Source organism: Anas acuta, chromosome 1 (assembly GCF_963932015.1).
Source record: "Anas acuta chromosome 1, bAnaAcu1.1, whole genome shotgun sequence".
NCBI classification, from domain to species: Eukaryota; Metazoa; Chordata; class Aves; order Anseriformes; family Anatidae; genus Anas; species Anas acuta.
This window is the reverse complement of record NC_088979.1, coordinates 201366331-201380869: the sequence shown is the minus strand read 5'-3', so window position 1 is coordinate 201380869 and position 14539 is coordinate 201366331. Positions and strand designations below refer to the sequence as shown.

Here is a 14539-nt window from a genome sequence, read left to right as displayed (position 1 = left end):
TTTTAAGTCCTTTTTGAAAAAAAAAAAAAGTGAAACTTGATGTTGGCCGCCTGTTTTTTTCCTTTCTCTGTATGTAGTGACTTTTTTTGAGCAGCAATAACCTGCCATTTTACCATGTTAAAAGCAGAGGACCAGTGAGCATTGCCAGGACCCCAGCCGCAGCACCTTGCTATTTTTCTTCAGAGGCATCAATCAGGTGCTGTTCTAAACTTGAGTCCCCAAATCCCTTTGCTCCGGTGCCTCGAGACAGCAACCTGCCCTTGGGGGCCCTGCTTGAGCAGGAGGCTTGGACCAGACGACCTCCAGAGGCGCCTCCCAGCCTCAGCCAAGCTGATTCTCTGATTTTCTTCCAGTGGCCAAGCTCTGGCATTGCCATGGCATCAGACTCCTCACCTTTTGTCAAGCCCTTTTCTGGCCCAGGTCCCAACCTCTGATGCTCCCCAGTTACAGTAGGTGGTGGTTGGTCATCGTCATCAACAATATTTAGTCCCGTTTTCCCCACTGATGTAGGAAACCATCATCTTTCCTTCAGCTGTCCTTTGAGAGACCGTGGGAGTCAATTCTTGTCATTCCCTCTGATTTCGGAGGCATGCAGCATCTGCATCCATCCCCCCAAACCCTTTTTATTGCCTCCTAGTGGAAGAACCCACCTCCACCAAGCCTCTGCTCCGTGCAGGTTGGGATGTTGCTTGAACATGGGCTCAGCAGTGGTCTAAAGCAGCAAGCAGAGCAATTTGCAATTCTTTCCATACTTACTCTCCCTGGAAGGGACAATTTGCGTATTGGCTGTGTTGTATAACAGGGGATTTGGATCTGATAAGCACTGTACTAAAGGAGAAGGTGCTTGTGGTTCATGTATTGGTGCAGACAGGGAGAGGACCTGTCCAGTGAGATATAATTTTAAAATGCTCTTTCTGTATCTAGAAAATGTAATGAATAAAGAATGGGGCAGTTATATACCCCCCAAATCTACAGGATGGCGTTGGCAATGCTGTTACAAAACCTTTACAGTCAGGGAAGGGAAATGCCTGCCCTGATCATATTAACTGTGTTCTGAGAGGCTGTAGGAGAGCAGGGCACCTGTGTGTGCTTAAACAGGCTGTGGCATCTAATGTCCCCAACGGCCGTCGGCTGAGAACAGAGCCCCACAAGAAATGAGGAAATGGGGAGGGAAGTCACCAAACACAGTCTGTTTGTGACATGTGATGCCAGTCAGCAAACTTGGGAGAAACTGTGAGGAAATAGAAAATTGCACTTGTCCCATTTCTGGGCAGGCATGAGCAAATCTCCATGGAATAATTACATTTTTCGGTAAGCTTCACTTTTTATAAAAAGGGGAAGATTTATGACTGGGTTGTACTGGGTCTGGCTGGGATGTTAACTTTCCCTGCAGCAACTGGGATGTTAACTTTCCCTCCCTAACCCTCCTAGGGGGTGGGCAAAAAAAAAGTGAGAAAGGAACATCAGCAGGGCAGCTGACCGAAACCAACCAAAGGGATATTCCGTACCATATGATGTCACACTCAGCAATAAAAAGTGGAAAAAGAAAAACAAGAGGAGGGTTGGGCTCTCGTTGTGAAAACGTCGGTCCTCCTCCCAAACACTGGCTACGTGCGTTGAGGCCCTGCTTCAAGGACATGGTCAAGCATCGCTCATTTGTGGAAAGCAGAGAGTAATTTTTTTTTCTCTGCACTTCCACACAGCCTTTACTTGTTTTGTTTTTCCCTTTCCCCCTCCCGTTTCCCCTTTCCTTTTTTTCCCCTTTAGCTAAATCATTCAATTAATAGTAATCTTTCCTTAAAAATTATTTTTCCCTTTAATTAAATTGTCCTTATCTCAACCCATGAGTTGTTCTTTCCTTTACTTCTTCCCCTCCTCTTCTGAAGAGTGAGAGAGCGGCTGTGGTGGAGTTCAGCTGCCTAGCAAGGTAACACCACCACAGGTATTTATTGCAGTGGGACTCACGACACATCGCTGTTTCTCAAGGGGGAAGAACAAGGTGACAGTTCACCTCAGATACTGCTTCAAGGTAAGTCCTGCTCCTCCTCATCGCTGACTGATGTATTTCTTTTAAATTATTTCCTTAAGCTTCAGAATAAGTACATTGGACAAAGGGTGGGCTGCAGTTTCTGAGATCTAACCTCCTCCATAGGAAAAAATTAGAATTTACACAGGTGTCTACTTGGCAGAGATTTAATGTTTTATATTACAGAGGACAAGGGGAGGAGGAATGGCCCAGGAAAGAAATTCGAGCATAGAAAAGTAGACAGTAAAAATCTGGAGAATATGAGTGATGTACGTAAAAGCCACAGAGATTGGAGGAAGGTGGAAACTTGTCACTGTGTGAACTAAACCTTGGTCTTTGAGGAAATAATGAAATCAAGTGGGATCTGGAAAAAAAAAAAACATATATATATATATATATATATTATATATATATATATATATATATATATATATATAATATATATATATATATATATCACTTTTGGCTATGCTTAGACCGAAACCTTGAAGAAGGAACATTGTTCCCAAAGGGAATGAGTCAACCCACTCTGGACTGGCATTGCCAGAAGCCAATCCCTTGGATCATGTTCGAGCTGCAGCCTTTGCTGGAGCTGGCAGTGCATCACCTGTCTGGAAAAGACACCAAAGCCTGGTGGGACACTTGGAAGAGTTTTTGCCTCTGCAACTCACCTGCTGCCCCAGCCACATGTTGGAACTGATCTAAGATACCTTGGGGAAGCAGTAAGTGGAGGAAGCCTTGGGAACGGATGCACAAGAAGGTGCCCAATGGTTAACTCAGTTGTTTAATTGTAGGACAACAGATTCTAGTGTGTTCTTTTTAATTATTCATCTAGATGATGACCATCATCATGATATCATCATCACTATAGCATTTATCAATGCTATTTATTATTAATTATCTCCCAAACATGGCGTTATCGTGTTTCGTGTGAATTTTCACATGCCCCAAGGTTATTTTGTGCACTGGAATGAAGCAGCATGACCTGGGCTGAACAGGGCACATCTTTTCAGCTAACCCACCCGGCTCCATTGGGCCTGCAGCAATAATGCTAAAATTATGTCCCAGAGCTGTTGGACCAAAGCTGTAGGAGATGCACTGAAGATACTGGGTGCAGAGTCTCCTCCTGACCTGAGGATGGCTGGAGCAGCTAGGTACACCTGATCTGGGAGCATTCCTTATCTTTGAATTACTGCCAGCTGATTACAGCACAAACCAAGCAGATGGGAGCTGGCTTTGGGTTCTTACCTCCTTTCACGTGCAATTTCAGGAAAAAAGTAGATTCAAGACCTTATTTTGGCCCACGGACAGAGTCTGGCTCACAGCCATAGGAAAGGCTCGACTCAAGGTTATCAGAAATGCCACAAAATACCTTGCATAATGAACCTGTAAGTTTCAGTTGCCAAGTCACCTGGAAAATTCACACCAAACTTGAACGAGAGGAGGGAGCTTATTCTGCCCATGACCTTGAAAAAGACCTCTGGAAAAACACATCTGCAACACTGGTCCTGGCTCCACCCCAGGGCGACTTCACTCTAAATCCTACTCAAACAATCCAGTAAAACAGAATTATTGCCAAATTTCCTTTCCTGGAGATCGTATATAAACCACCCCCCAGCCACAGCCAGTTTCAGGCTATAGCAGGGGCATTTGAAAATCCTCTGCTGCTCTGGGGCTGCAAGCAGAATCACGTGAATAAACATATCTATGCACTGCTCTTTCACACGGTAGGTTGGTTTCTATATATCTGAAATGAAATCAGTTTTTTGTGAGTATATATATTTATATAAAGCTTGTGGAGGGGGTGGTGCAATAGAGGCACCTTTCCTGCCTGAGATGGGTCAGCTACTGTCATGCTCTAGAGGGTACTGGAATGAATCACCTCTTGTGGTTCACTCCTAGTTTTCAGCTTGCTGTCACCATGTTCCTGATCCAGTGCTAGTAAAGAGATAAAGGACCTGATGCCTTGTGTCAGACGAAGGGTATCTCCATTTCAATCTCCTGAATCCAATGGAAATTAATACAGGAGGGTCAGGGGAAATAATACAAAAAGGGCAATGTGCAAGGTGACTTTCCCAGCCTCCAGCAGCTCAGACACTTCCCCATCCAAAGGTGGGCTTTGTGTTTCAGAGGCGACAGCAGCTTTCACTCCTGTGAATCTTTTCAGCTGCCTCTCCTATCAGCCTTATTTCAAATGTTAATTATTTTAAAACCACTCAGTTGAACGTCTAGCAATGAAAATGGAAATATCACTGCTATCCCAAAGCCTGTGTGCAGCTGAGAGAAGATAAAGCATCCTGCATCACAGGAAAATTTGGAGTAGTTCTCTCCAAACAGAAAGATCTTGCTGACTGCCAACAATCATGTCAACACCTGAGAAAGATGAAATAGGACTATTTCTGGACAAGAAATAGAAATTCCTGTGCCAGCTCCTTTCGCAGTACAGGAAAAAATAACCAGAAAAGCTGAAGATGCGAATGGGTAGAAATTTTGTGCAATCATGGGAAGAGCTGTCCCTTGATATTGGTGTTGCTACATTTGCTACTACCATCCTCTCAGTCCTTTCTCTGCATCCAAATGTTTGTCTGTGAGCTCATTTTTGGGGTTGGACTCCCCCCACATGCAAGGAGGATGCATATTGCCCAGTGTCAGCTGCCTGAGAGCCAGGACCCCAGGCTGGACCATTTGGGGTTATACATCTGATTTAAGTGGGAAAACAACCAACCAAAAATACATACATAAAAAAGACCCAAAGTGCTGAGATTCAGGACCTCAATTCAGGACTCAGCCTTCCCACTGAGCTCTTGGCCAAATGGGTTGGCTGGAAGGAAGGTCCCTGGTCCAGCACCAGATGTCTGCTGAACGTGGACCTCTCTTCATGCCCCTGTGATCCAGCTGGGATCCTCCAGCAGCTGACCTGTGGAGATGCTTATGTTACCAGCTTGGCCAATTTATTATTATTATTATTATTATTATTATTATTATTATTATTATTATTATTATTATTATTATTATTACTATTGCTATTGTTATTATTACTATTGTTATTGTTATTATTATTATTATCCAAGCAGAAGCATTAGTTTTGCCAAGAAAACTTTGCTGTGTGAGCTGATGAGACACGGGGTGGGTTCGGGTCACTCTTCAGAGGGGCTGAAATCTCCTGCTGCTGCCCCATCGAGGCACTGAAACCTATCCTAAATTCCACCCATATTCCCCTGATGATTTTTCTCCATCCAAGAGAGGAGAAAATGTTCTCTCTCTGATCTTTCAAAGGTGCCTTCTATGCCAGCCATGTCCCACGAAGACAAAAATGAGTCCAGGTTTGACGAGCTTTCTCTTATCTTGTCTGCATTTGACCTCTAGGTGAGCAAGAGCCCATCCCTCAGAGTCCTCCCTGCAATGCCACCACTGCTGCTGATTCTGCTGCAGATCTCCTCCAGCTGCCTTTGGTTGGGACGTGGCGAGGTGGTGACGTCCTTTGAAAGCTCATGCCCCCAGTTTTTCTTCCGGGAAACCCCCCAAATGATGCCCTGGAGCCGGAGAACCCAGCCTGGATCTGCCAGCGCTACGAGAACCAGTATTACTTTGCCACCCTGTACGACAGGAGCAGGCGTATTCCCGTGTACTCTGCTTACTTGTACCAGCCTGGGCCCGGTAAAAGACCTAAAACGTGGCTGGTTGAGCCCCAGGTGAGTGCCCTTTCTTTCCACACATCAAACTCATTAAAAGCATAACTGGCATAACTGTATGGGATTCATCTTATCTGTCCCCTCGCAGTGCAATTCCTCTGATGAATTTGAGATGTCATCAGGAGATTGAGATGAGTCATGCACTAAAAATGCCCATTTTTCAGCATTGAACTTAGGGGAACATAAAGACAAATTACCTGATATCACACTGTGTAATGCACCCCCTTTCCTGTCCTGTGCTGGGGTGGGGAAACAAACCACGGCAAAGAGATGGCCAATAGCAGCTAAATTCGATGGGAATGAGCCACAGAAGAAGACCATGTGTCCTGTTCCAAAGGAAGGCCAAAAAGTTTTCCTAAATATGGAAAGAAAGGTGTTATAGAATATATATATATATATATATATATATATATATATATAAAAGGCATTTGCATTTGTTGGCCATAGCAACTCAATCAATAAATTTGGTATGGTGCCACTGACAATATTCAGAGGGGATAAAAATTTCTCTTTTCATCCTGGACCATCACCCCAGGCCATCTGCAAAATCTGTAATTTGGCTAACTTTCTTCACAGACCTTTTTGCAGCGTGGTGCCCTTTGGTATTTGGGTTTCCCAGCTCTCTTTGGGAATTGTGAGCTGCCTTAAAAGGCTGATTATTTCCAACTTATTTTCAGTGATGCTGCAGAAGCAAAACAACTGTGTTCCCTGGCATGGCTCAGCTCTGAGAAATGTTATTAGCACAGTGGTACCAGATCTCACTTGCACTGAGATATTTTTGCTTAGTTATTAGAGCAAAAAGCTTCATCCTTGTAACGAGCTGTAGCCCTCGCTGGGAAACCTCACTTCTAGGATGGGTTTCCCAACCCATTTCCCTGGGCATGGGGTTAGAGGAGGCAAACACTGGTGTTTCAGAAGTGTGGTATGCCTGCAGCATATACATGCTTCTTCCCAAATGGGGAGCAAAATCGGAGCAGATCAGAGGGAATGAGTCCTCCTCACCTTTCCCTGGGAGTCCCATGGGCTCTCCTCATCCTCTTCCCATCCTGTCCATCTGCAAGGACTCCCCGAGAGACCTAAGCCTTAAATAGGACATCTGTGCTCTTGTTTTCCCCAAGCCTGTAAAACACAAGGGTGTTGACAGATTGAACTAAAAAAAAAAAAAAGGCACGAAAAACATAGAGACAGAGAAAAACTGCTGTGGAAATGGGGCTGAACGGAGCAAAGGCCAGGGCTAGTGACAGGGTGATTAGATGCAGGTGATGAAGGTTGGATATGATTAATGGGGGTGGCAGGAGCTGGGGAGAGCCCCGGGGCAGCTGTGGGGTTAGGAGATGGGAGGAAAGGGAACCAGATGTGTCACAAATGTGTCTCGCCAAAGTCACCTCTCAAACCTGGGAGAATGGAAAACTCTCGCTGCCTCATCATCTGCCCACGCTCCTGCTGCCAGCTGGATTTCAAAGGTCACAAGTCAGATCAAGTGCAGCCACATTTTGAGCTTTATTTCATTTTAATCTCATGTATTTGTTGGGGAGGGGCAGCTTTGAGATTTCTCTTTGATTTGAGTTTTCACACACTGAGATGACACAAAAAAAAAAAAAAAAAAAAAAAAAAAAAAAGTGTTTGGCATTCAGAGACTTGTGCTCCACAGAAACCTGCTCTTTTATTCCCATCTCCAATGCTAACACGCTTTCCTCTTTACCTTTCAAGCTGATGGGCTTAAGTTATCCCAAAACGATGGAAAAAGAATGGACCCTCTTGAATTATTTCAACGTCACTTTAGAGCAGCTCGGCAAGAGCCAGGCTGTCCTCCGGGACTACAAAAACCTGACGGGTCTGAACCGGGGCCACCTGAACCCCAACGGCCACCACTCCGACTCCATCAGCAGGCTGGCCACCTTCAGCCTCACCAACATAATCCCCCAGGATGAAAAACTCAACGGCGGTGCCTGGAACAACTACGAGCAGCAAATCATGATGAGGAGGACGCAGAGCTGTAACACCACCTACATCGTGGTGGGTGCCGTGCCCGGGAACAACTACATCGCCAAGGGCAGGGTCAACAAGCCCAGCCACATCTGGTCGAGTGCCTGCTGCGAGGTGGACAACAACCACAGGAAATCTTGGGCTGTCATTGCTGAGAATGACAAGAACGAGGTCCATATGCTCACGCTGGGGGAGCTGGAGGAGGTGTTGACCCAGCTCTACGGGAGGGACCAAGTTTATCTCTTTGATAGTGACTGTCCCCGGGAATGAGCCTCGTGGCACCTCCTGGGTGTAAAAGGGAGCCACGAGCAGCATTGTGTGCACTGTGTGCCATTCATCCTTCCTTCTCTAGCTGTTTTCCGGTTTTGTTTCTGGGACCATCTTCTCTGAAAAAAAAGGAAGGAAGAGGCCAGCAGAGCCTCCACCTGGTTTGCTTTCCTACTCTGCCGCCCACCCTAGAAATGAACATTCATGGAAGTGTCTTTGGAAACTCTGGAGGGGCAATCTGAATAAAAGCCCATGGGCAGGGAAATTGGAGCTTGTCACTAAGACTAGAGAGGTTTTTTCTTTTATTTTTTTTTCTTGTTTGTGTTTTTTGTTTGTTTGTTTGTTTGTTTCCTTTTTCTCCATGCCTGTATACAGAATGTATTTCCTTCCCTTCTTCATCTGGCATGACTGATAGCATGCTGCTGACTTCTCCCTCATCTTGGGAAAGATCTCAGGGTAGGGTGACTCAGGTAGCCCAGAGAGGTTGTGGAGTCTCCAGTTCTGGGGATATTCAAAGCGCAGCTGGACACAGCCCTGGATGACCTGCTCTGTCTAACCCTACTTGAGCAGGGGTTTGGGCTAGAGGATCTCCAGAGGTCCCTTCCAACCTCAGCCATTCAGCAATGCTGTGATTGATTCTGGAACAAGCAAAGAGCCCAAGGATTGCTGATAGTCTATAAGGATTATCCTACTGACACAGCCAAGGACATCAGCAAAGGACAGAGGGAGAGAGGAAGGAGGAAAGAAGGAAGGCAACTTAGCGTAGGAGGAACATCCCAGCTCCTCTGAGGTCTGCAACAAGGTAAAACAAGGAGAAGGAAGGAAATAACCTGCATTGAATCATTAGGCTCCCTAACCCTGAGCTTACATGAAGGCCATGCTTACATAAATTTACTAGGAGATTTTTGTTTGCTTGTTTTTGGACCCTGTACCTTGAGAAAAAGTGCTGAGGTAATAGGCAACCAGGCTCAAGGAGCAAATATACAGAAGACTTTGACCAGTCAAAGATAAATTTCGGTGATACGGCGGTGGGATAGCTTTATTTTCTGCTCTACTTCTGAACCTTTTTCACAGATTTATATGTAATTGATTTATTTTTTTCCATTTTAAGATCTGTTCGTTGGTATAAAAAGTCAATATATGGAATATAATTTAGTTTCTGAGTAGTTCACAATTTATTTGCTCCAGTGCTGGATCTTAGGGTCACATTATGTAAACCAAAAGTTACTTCCCACTGAAATTTCCACTTCTAGTAATGCCCTAGTGCAGAAGGCTTCCTTGCCAAAGGCAGGCTGTCCAAATGCAATCTGAAGATGCCAGAACACTTATGGAAATGTTACCATCAGAGTCCTGATTCTTTTCCTATGAACTTGCACACGTGAGGTAGATCACGGTGTCATCATGGTGGATCATTTTCCATGGGTTCTGGGCCTCGGAGCTCTGGTTGCAGAGGAGATCAGCTCAGCTGCATAAATACAGGCATCCTGGGCCAGCTGAGATGCCTTGAGGTATACTGCGGGTCTGATGACCTGCTGCAGGGTCCTGGGGACACCTGCACCCACCACGGGCCAGCAGTCAGGGTGGGTTCAGGTCCTCAAGAGCATCTCCAGTGGCTCTGGACACCTGAGTGCAGGTGATCAGGTCCAGCCTCAGACCTCTGTGCAGTGCCAGGTAGCATCGTGAACATCTGCTCCTGTCATCTTCACCTGCCTTACCAAGAGCAGCAATAATAATAACCCACTTAAATTACAATAACTTAAACAACAATAATAACTCACTTTTTGCCAAGTGAGGCAGGAGAGTGTCTGTGGAGGACAAAGTCAGAAGGAAAGTCAGGGACACCACTCATATTTTCCCCTTTCCTGATAGTCCCGTGTGGTCCCAGGTCCCCCTGCCCGAATATTTCAAACCATCAGAAACCACCAACGGGGTGAAACTGCCGCTGCTATTTCAGGTTGAGGGAGCCCAGCAGCCCCCTCTGCAGTTACTCATGGGCCTCCTCTGACTCTTTCACCCCACCTCCTCGTGCCTGAAAACCTCACTCATCCTCACCGCTCCAGCCACCCCCGCTTTCCAGGCCCTGCTGGAATCCCCCCGGCTCCCCATAGCCCAGCCACCCCCTGACTCACACCTCCACCAGCTCCCTGGTTCTCCTCCCCAGGACCGTTTCCCCCAGTGGTACCCAGAAATGCCCTCCCCTCCTCTGCGAGCACATGAAATGCATTGGAAGCCAAAGGAGTAAATGAATCAGCTTGGAGGCTGCCTTCCAGCAGATATCAGGGGCGAGCTGAGCAGAGGGCTGCCCCAGACCCAAGGCCCTCAGCTCCTGAAACAGCCTCTGGGCAGCTTTCTTATGGGGTTTCCTCTGGTTTCTGCTGATTCTGGATGTGAATGGGACATAGGGACAGAGCCCAAAGCCGCCCCGTGAGCCATGCGTGTGCCTGCTGGGAAGATGCAGCCCCCCTGAGCTGGGAAGGTAACGTCACAGCTTGCTCTGCTCTGTGTCTGTCTGTCTGTGGGGGGAGATCTGGGTGCCAGCAGGACTTTGGACATGAAGGAAGAAGTGGTTATTAGTGGGGGCTGTAAGGGGGTGTTGGTAGCTCAGAGCTATTGCTGGTTGCATCACCTTTTGGGGCACCTGAAGGGGCACGCAGCTCTGCCAGCAGCTCGCCCAGAGGTCCTGCCACTGCTCGAGGGCCTCTAGGTGTTACCCATCCCATAAAACAAGCAAACGAATGAACAAAAAAGCCTAGCATTTAATTAGTTCAGCCTGGAAACACACTCATCACATTGTATGTCTGTGAGAAACCCCTCTGGCCAATGGAGGACCCAGTGTCCTTCCCAGGCCACCTCTCCATGTACATACAGTGGCCGAGCAAGCACAGGACAGGCTGGCAGCAGGACTCAGGAGCAGAAGCAGCTTTCCTCCAAATTCCCGGCGTCACTTACTATTTCTGGCATTGCCACAGGCTTCCTGTGTGGTCTAGACTGAGGCATTACCTTGTGCAGCGATGGCTGGGTTGCAAACACCCCCATGTAGTGTGGGTGGAGGAAGGAGAGCAGACAGCCGCACGGTGAGCAGGCTGCTCTGTCCTGCCTGCACCAGAAAAAGGGTGAATTAGCAGGTGAGGAGCTCAGAGGTGGGGCATCTCAGCTGCTTCTGTTGCCTACACCTCATGCCACAAGGCGGCTGGGCTCTTATGACAGCAGGCACAACCCATACCTTGGTCCCTCCCACGTTAAATGAAATTAATGATGCTTTTGTACCTTGTGAATATCTGAGGGGTTCCAGGCTGCAGGTGCTGCTCTCCTGGTGGTTCAGATCTGTGTGCACAGCAGACATTTCTGCCCTACACAAGCCTGGCTAGAGCTGAGCCTTGTCCCCAGCCAAGAACCATCCAAAAGGGTCCTGCTGGGTTTTTAGCACCCTGAGGACTGGTGGAGGAGGTTTTCTCCCCACTTTTGGGAGGAGGCAACCAGGAGGTACCAAGGCAAGACAGGAGAGGTTTTCCCATGGCACCTGGGGTCTCTGAGCATCTCCAAAGCAAGAAGCAGAAATGGGGTCCCATCTATCACCATGCAACTGAATCTTACAGGAGGTCCTACTGGGAATTTCCTGACTTCAGTTAAACATGGATCTTACAAAAAGGAAAGGGGTCATTTCCATTTACCTAGCTTCTGCTTTATCTTACGAGGCGCTATTAGATATTATTGTTATTGTTATTATTATTATTATTATTATTATTATTATTATTATTATTATTATTATTATTATTATTATTATTATTTTAACAAACTGAATGTTCCTCTCTTCTATTTCTTCATGTAAGGCATAGTTACAAGGTCACCAAAAACACTTGGGTCTTGAAAACTATTTTCCCTCTTGACTCTTCATCCAAACGTGAAATAATATTGTTTAAAAAAAAAGAAAAAAAGTGGATCTTTACATTTTTATAGCACCTTCTGTCTGATCTCTGGTACCTTTACTTGAATCGAAGGGCTAAAGCATGGCTGGCAACTCCTAGAGCAAATTCTGGTGTTGGAGAAACAGTGTCATGAGTATAAGGACTAAAGGCTTGAGACAGCTATGTCTGATGTAAGCTTATACAAGGGGAGTGGCACAATGAAAATGACTGGGTGTTTGGATATATTTTCACAGAGGTAGCAAAACTGTAGATCAGGAAGAGGAAAACACCTGACAGATAAACTGGGCTTGGAGGAAGCCTGCAGCAGGAAGGAAAATTGAGAAGAAATTATCATTTTTAGCTGGGAAAAAAAAAAAAAAAGAGAGAGAGAGAGAGAAAAGAGGAAAAAAAAAAAAAGCTGAAAGGCTTTATGCTGTGTCTGTGTGATTCTGCACAACACTCAGAATATCTGCTGAAAATGATTTTTTTTTAGCATATCATGATGATATCAGTGAGAGCAATATATTCAGGTCTCCTAATATGAAGTAAAGTTTGCTTTCTAAGTATCACATTGGCAAGTACAGTATTTATAATGTAAATTTGCACCCTGTTTCTGACAAATTGCACGACGGCATCTCTTTCTGCAGTTATGTTAGCTGAGCCTAATCTTGTCCTGAGTAACCTGCTCACATTTTCTTAGTTGAAGACCCGTTTTAACAAATTGCTACTTGCATAAATGGTAAGTAATAATTTAATTCCAAGGCTCTGGGATCTCACTCTGAATATATGGAGCACTGGTCTTGGACTGAGGCTGATTTATGAAGTTTCCCATCCATAAAAAGAAAACAGAAGAATTATCTTTCTTTTACTGTATACTGTGTCCTAAGGCTAAAACAGACATCATAAAAACCTTCATTTTTATTATTTTCCTCATATGCTGTGCTTAATCAGAACTTTGTTGAGGATAGGGGGTTTCAGCAGTATAAAAACAATAAGAATTAGAGGAGTAAGAAACTTTTGGTTTTGAGCAAAGAGAGCTGGAAAACAGGACTATTCGTGCACAGGAAATTTTGTCATTTCAAAATGTGGTTTCAATCTGAATCAGAACAAAACCCCAAGAAGTTTCCAAATTCCCCTTGAAATGGAAATTCTGAGAATTTTGACCTGGAAACGCTGAAGCAGGGTGTTTCTGATACCCTCCTCCTTGCCCTAGACCCTCTGGGCGAAAGCAACCTTCTTGTCAGCTTGCAGTAGCACCACGACCAGCTTCCCTGAGGACGTGGGAGGCTTCCTGGGGACACCAATGGTGCCACCTCCCCTGGAGCCTCTCCAATATCACTGGGCTCTGAGCATTGCTCTGGGAGCCCTCATCCCATCAGGACTTCTTGGGCATTGCACAGCTGGGTCCTGGCATGCAACTTGTGCAAGCAGCATGTAGAGCAGGTGGTTGAAGGGCTTTTTTAGGATAAGCAGGGGAAGGTGTAGCATGTTGACAGGATAGAAGACCCAGTTTTGGGTCTTGAAAGTGGCTCAAACAATTTATGCAGAAGCATTAGCCCTGCAGCAATGCTGTTCTGCCCTGCGGTCATGGGCTGCATCCTACAGGGACCTGGTTAGGGCAACACTCCTGGGGGCTCTGCACTGAAAGGACCGTATCTAGTATGGGTGTTAAAAATAAAACCTAGCTAGGGGATGTCTTCCCTGAGTGTCTCCTGCAGAAAGGCTGGAGGAGAAAAGAGAGAATTAGAAACCTGGAGATGACTGATAGAACTGGTGCTTGCTGAGTCCACAAGTCTTAGCTCAAACGCCTTCACAGCCCCCAGGTGAGCACGTATTTGCCCTGCCACACTGTTATTCCTACAGAAAACATAAAAATCTAGAAAGAGTGGGTGGCTGAAGTGTTAAGACTGTGACTGAGAGGCGGATCTGTACTGTTTCACTGCCTCCTTGCACTCTCAGTCTTGCCTTGCATCTTCTCAGTTGTCTATGATATGGGCCATTTTTGGCCACTGAACAGTACCTGTGTATAAGGTCCCTAGCTCCTGTTGTTTTATAATAATAGTTTATTATTGTAATTTTTGTTTATTATAGTTTTATATAATATATATAAGTTTATATATTTTTTATAAGTTTATTATTGTAGTTTATCACATAACATAATATTTATTATAATAATAATTTATTTGTCACTGCAACCAAAAAAAAATCACACAAATTTAAACTTAAGAAATTATTCTGCCTTAGGGTGGTAGGCAATGTTTTTAATAAGGTTTCTTCACTGATACATTTACACAGGTGAGTAACAGGTTCTGAAAGTCTTGATGACTTTGAGGCTGGGGTTCGGCTCAGCCTCTGACACCCCTAGGTGTCTTGGATCCTGGCAGATTTCTACGTTTAGGCAACCAGATCAAATGTTAGGTGTTCCTTGCAGTAGAGTCAGTGTAGATCTAGCTGATGCTGTCCATAGGGGCTGGAAAACTATTCTGCCTGGTTGAATATCTGCATTTAACAGCCAAAACTCTCTAGGCTCCTCTTATCTCCACTGTGATGGGATGAGCTCACATGGAGACATCCATATGAAGACATATACACTGAAACATTTCAATGTACAAGATAGCTTTTCTGCTGCAGACTTCAGGAAAAAAAAAAAAAAAAAGTTCCCT

At 45.4% G+C, this 14539-nt stretch overlaps 2 protein-coding genes across 5 annotated transcripts in view; one reads left to right on the top strand and one right to left on the bottom strand.

The window, feature by feature from the left end:
* The first annotated feature begins 981 nt into the window (after positions 1-981).
* On the top strand, positions 982-9126 carry LOC137849928 (endonuclease domain-containing 1 protein-like). The gene is given in 5 exon segments (XM_068670095.1): positions 982-1640; positions 1943-2029; positions 5393-5540; positions 5543-5718; positions 7429-9126. Coding segments are annotated over 5 exon segments (1086 nt in total). The 5' UTR covers positions 982-1511; the 3' UTR covers positions 7975-9126.
* IL2RA (interleukin 2 receptor subunit alpha) overlaps positions 2470-14539 on the bottom strand; it is a 30449-nt gene continuing 18379 nt past the window's right edge. For 2 of the 4 annotated variants that reach the window (XR_011092171.1, XR_011092169.1), the window contains 3 exons: positions 6721-6837; positions 5916-6073; positions 2470-4943 (listed from right to left, as the gene is read on the bottom strand). The gene's annotated coding sequence lies outside the window, so the exon portion shown is untranslated. Of the gene's footprint in view, positions 4944-5915; positions 6074-6720; positions 6838-6959; positions 7295-14539 lie in introns of those variants that run through there. The other 2 variants (XR_011092170.1, XM_068670097.1) reach the window with 2 other exon arrangements.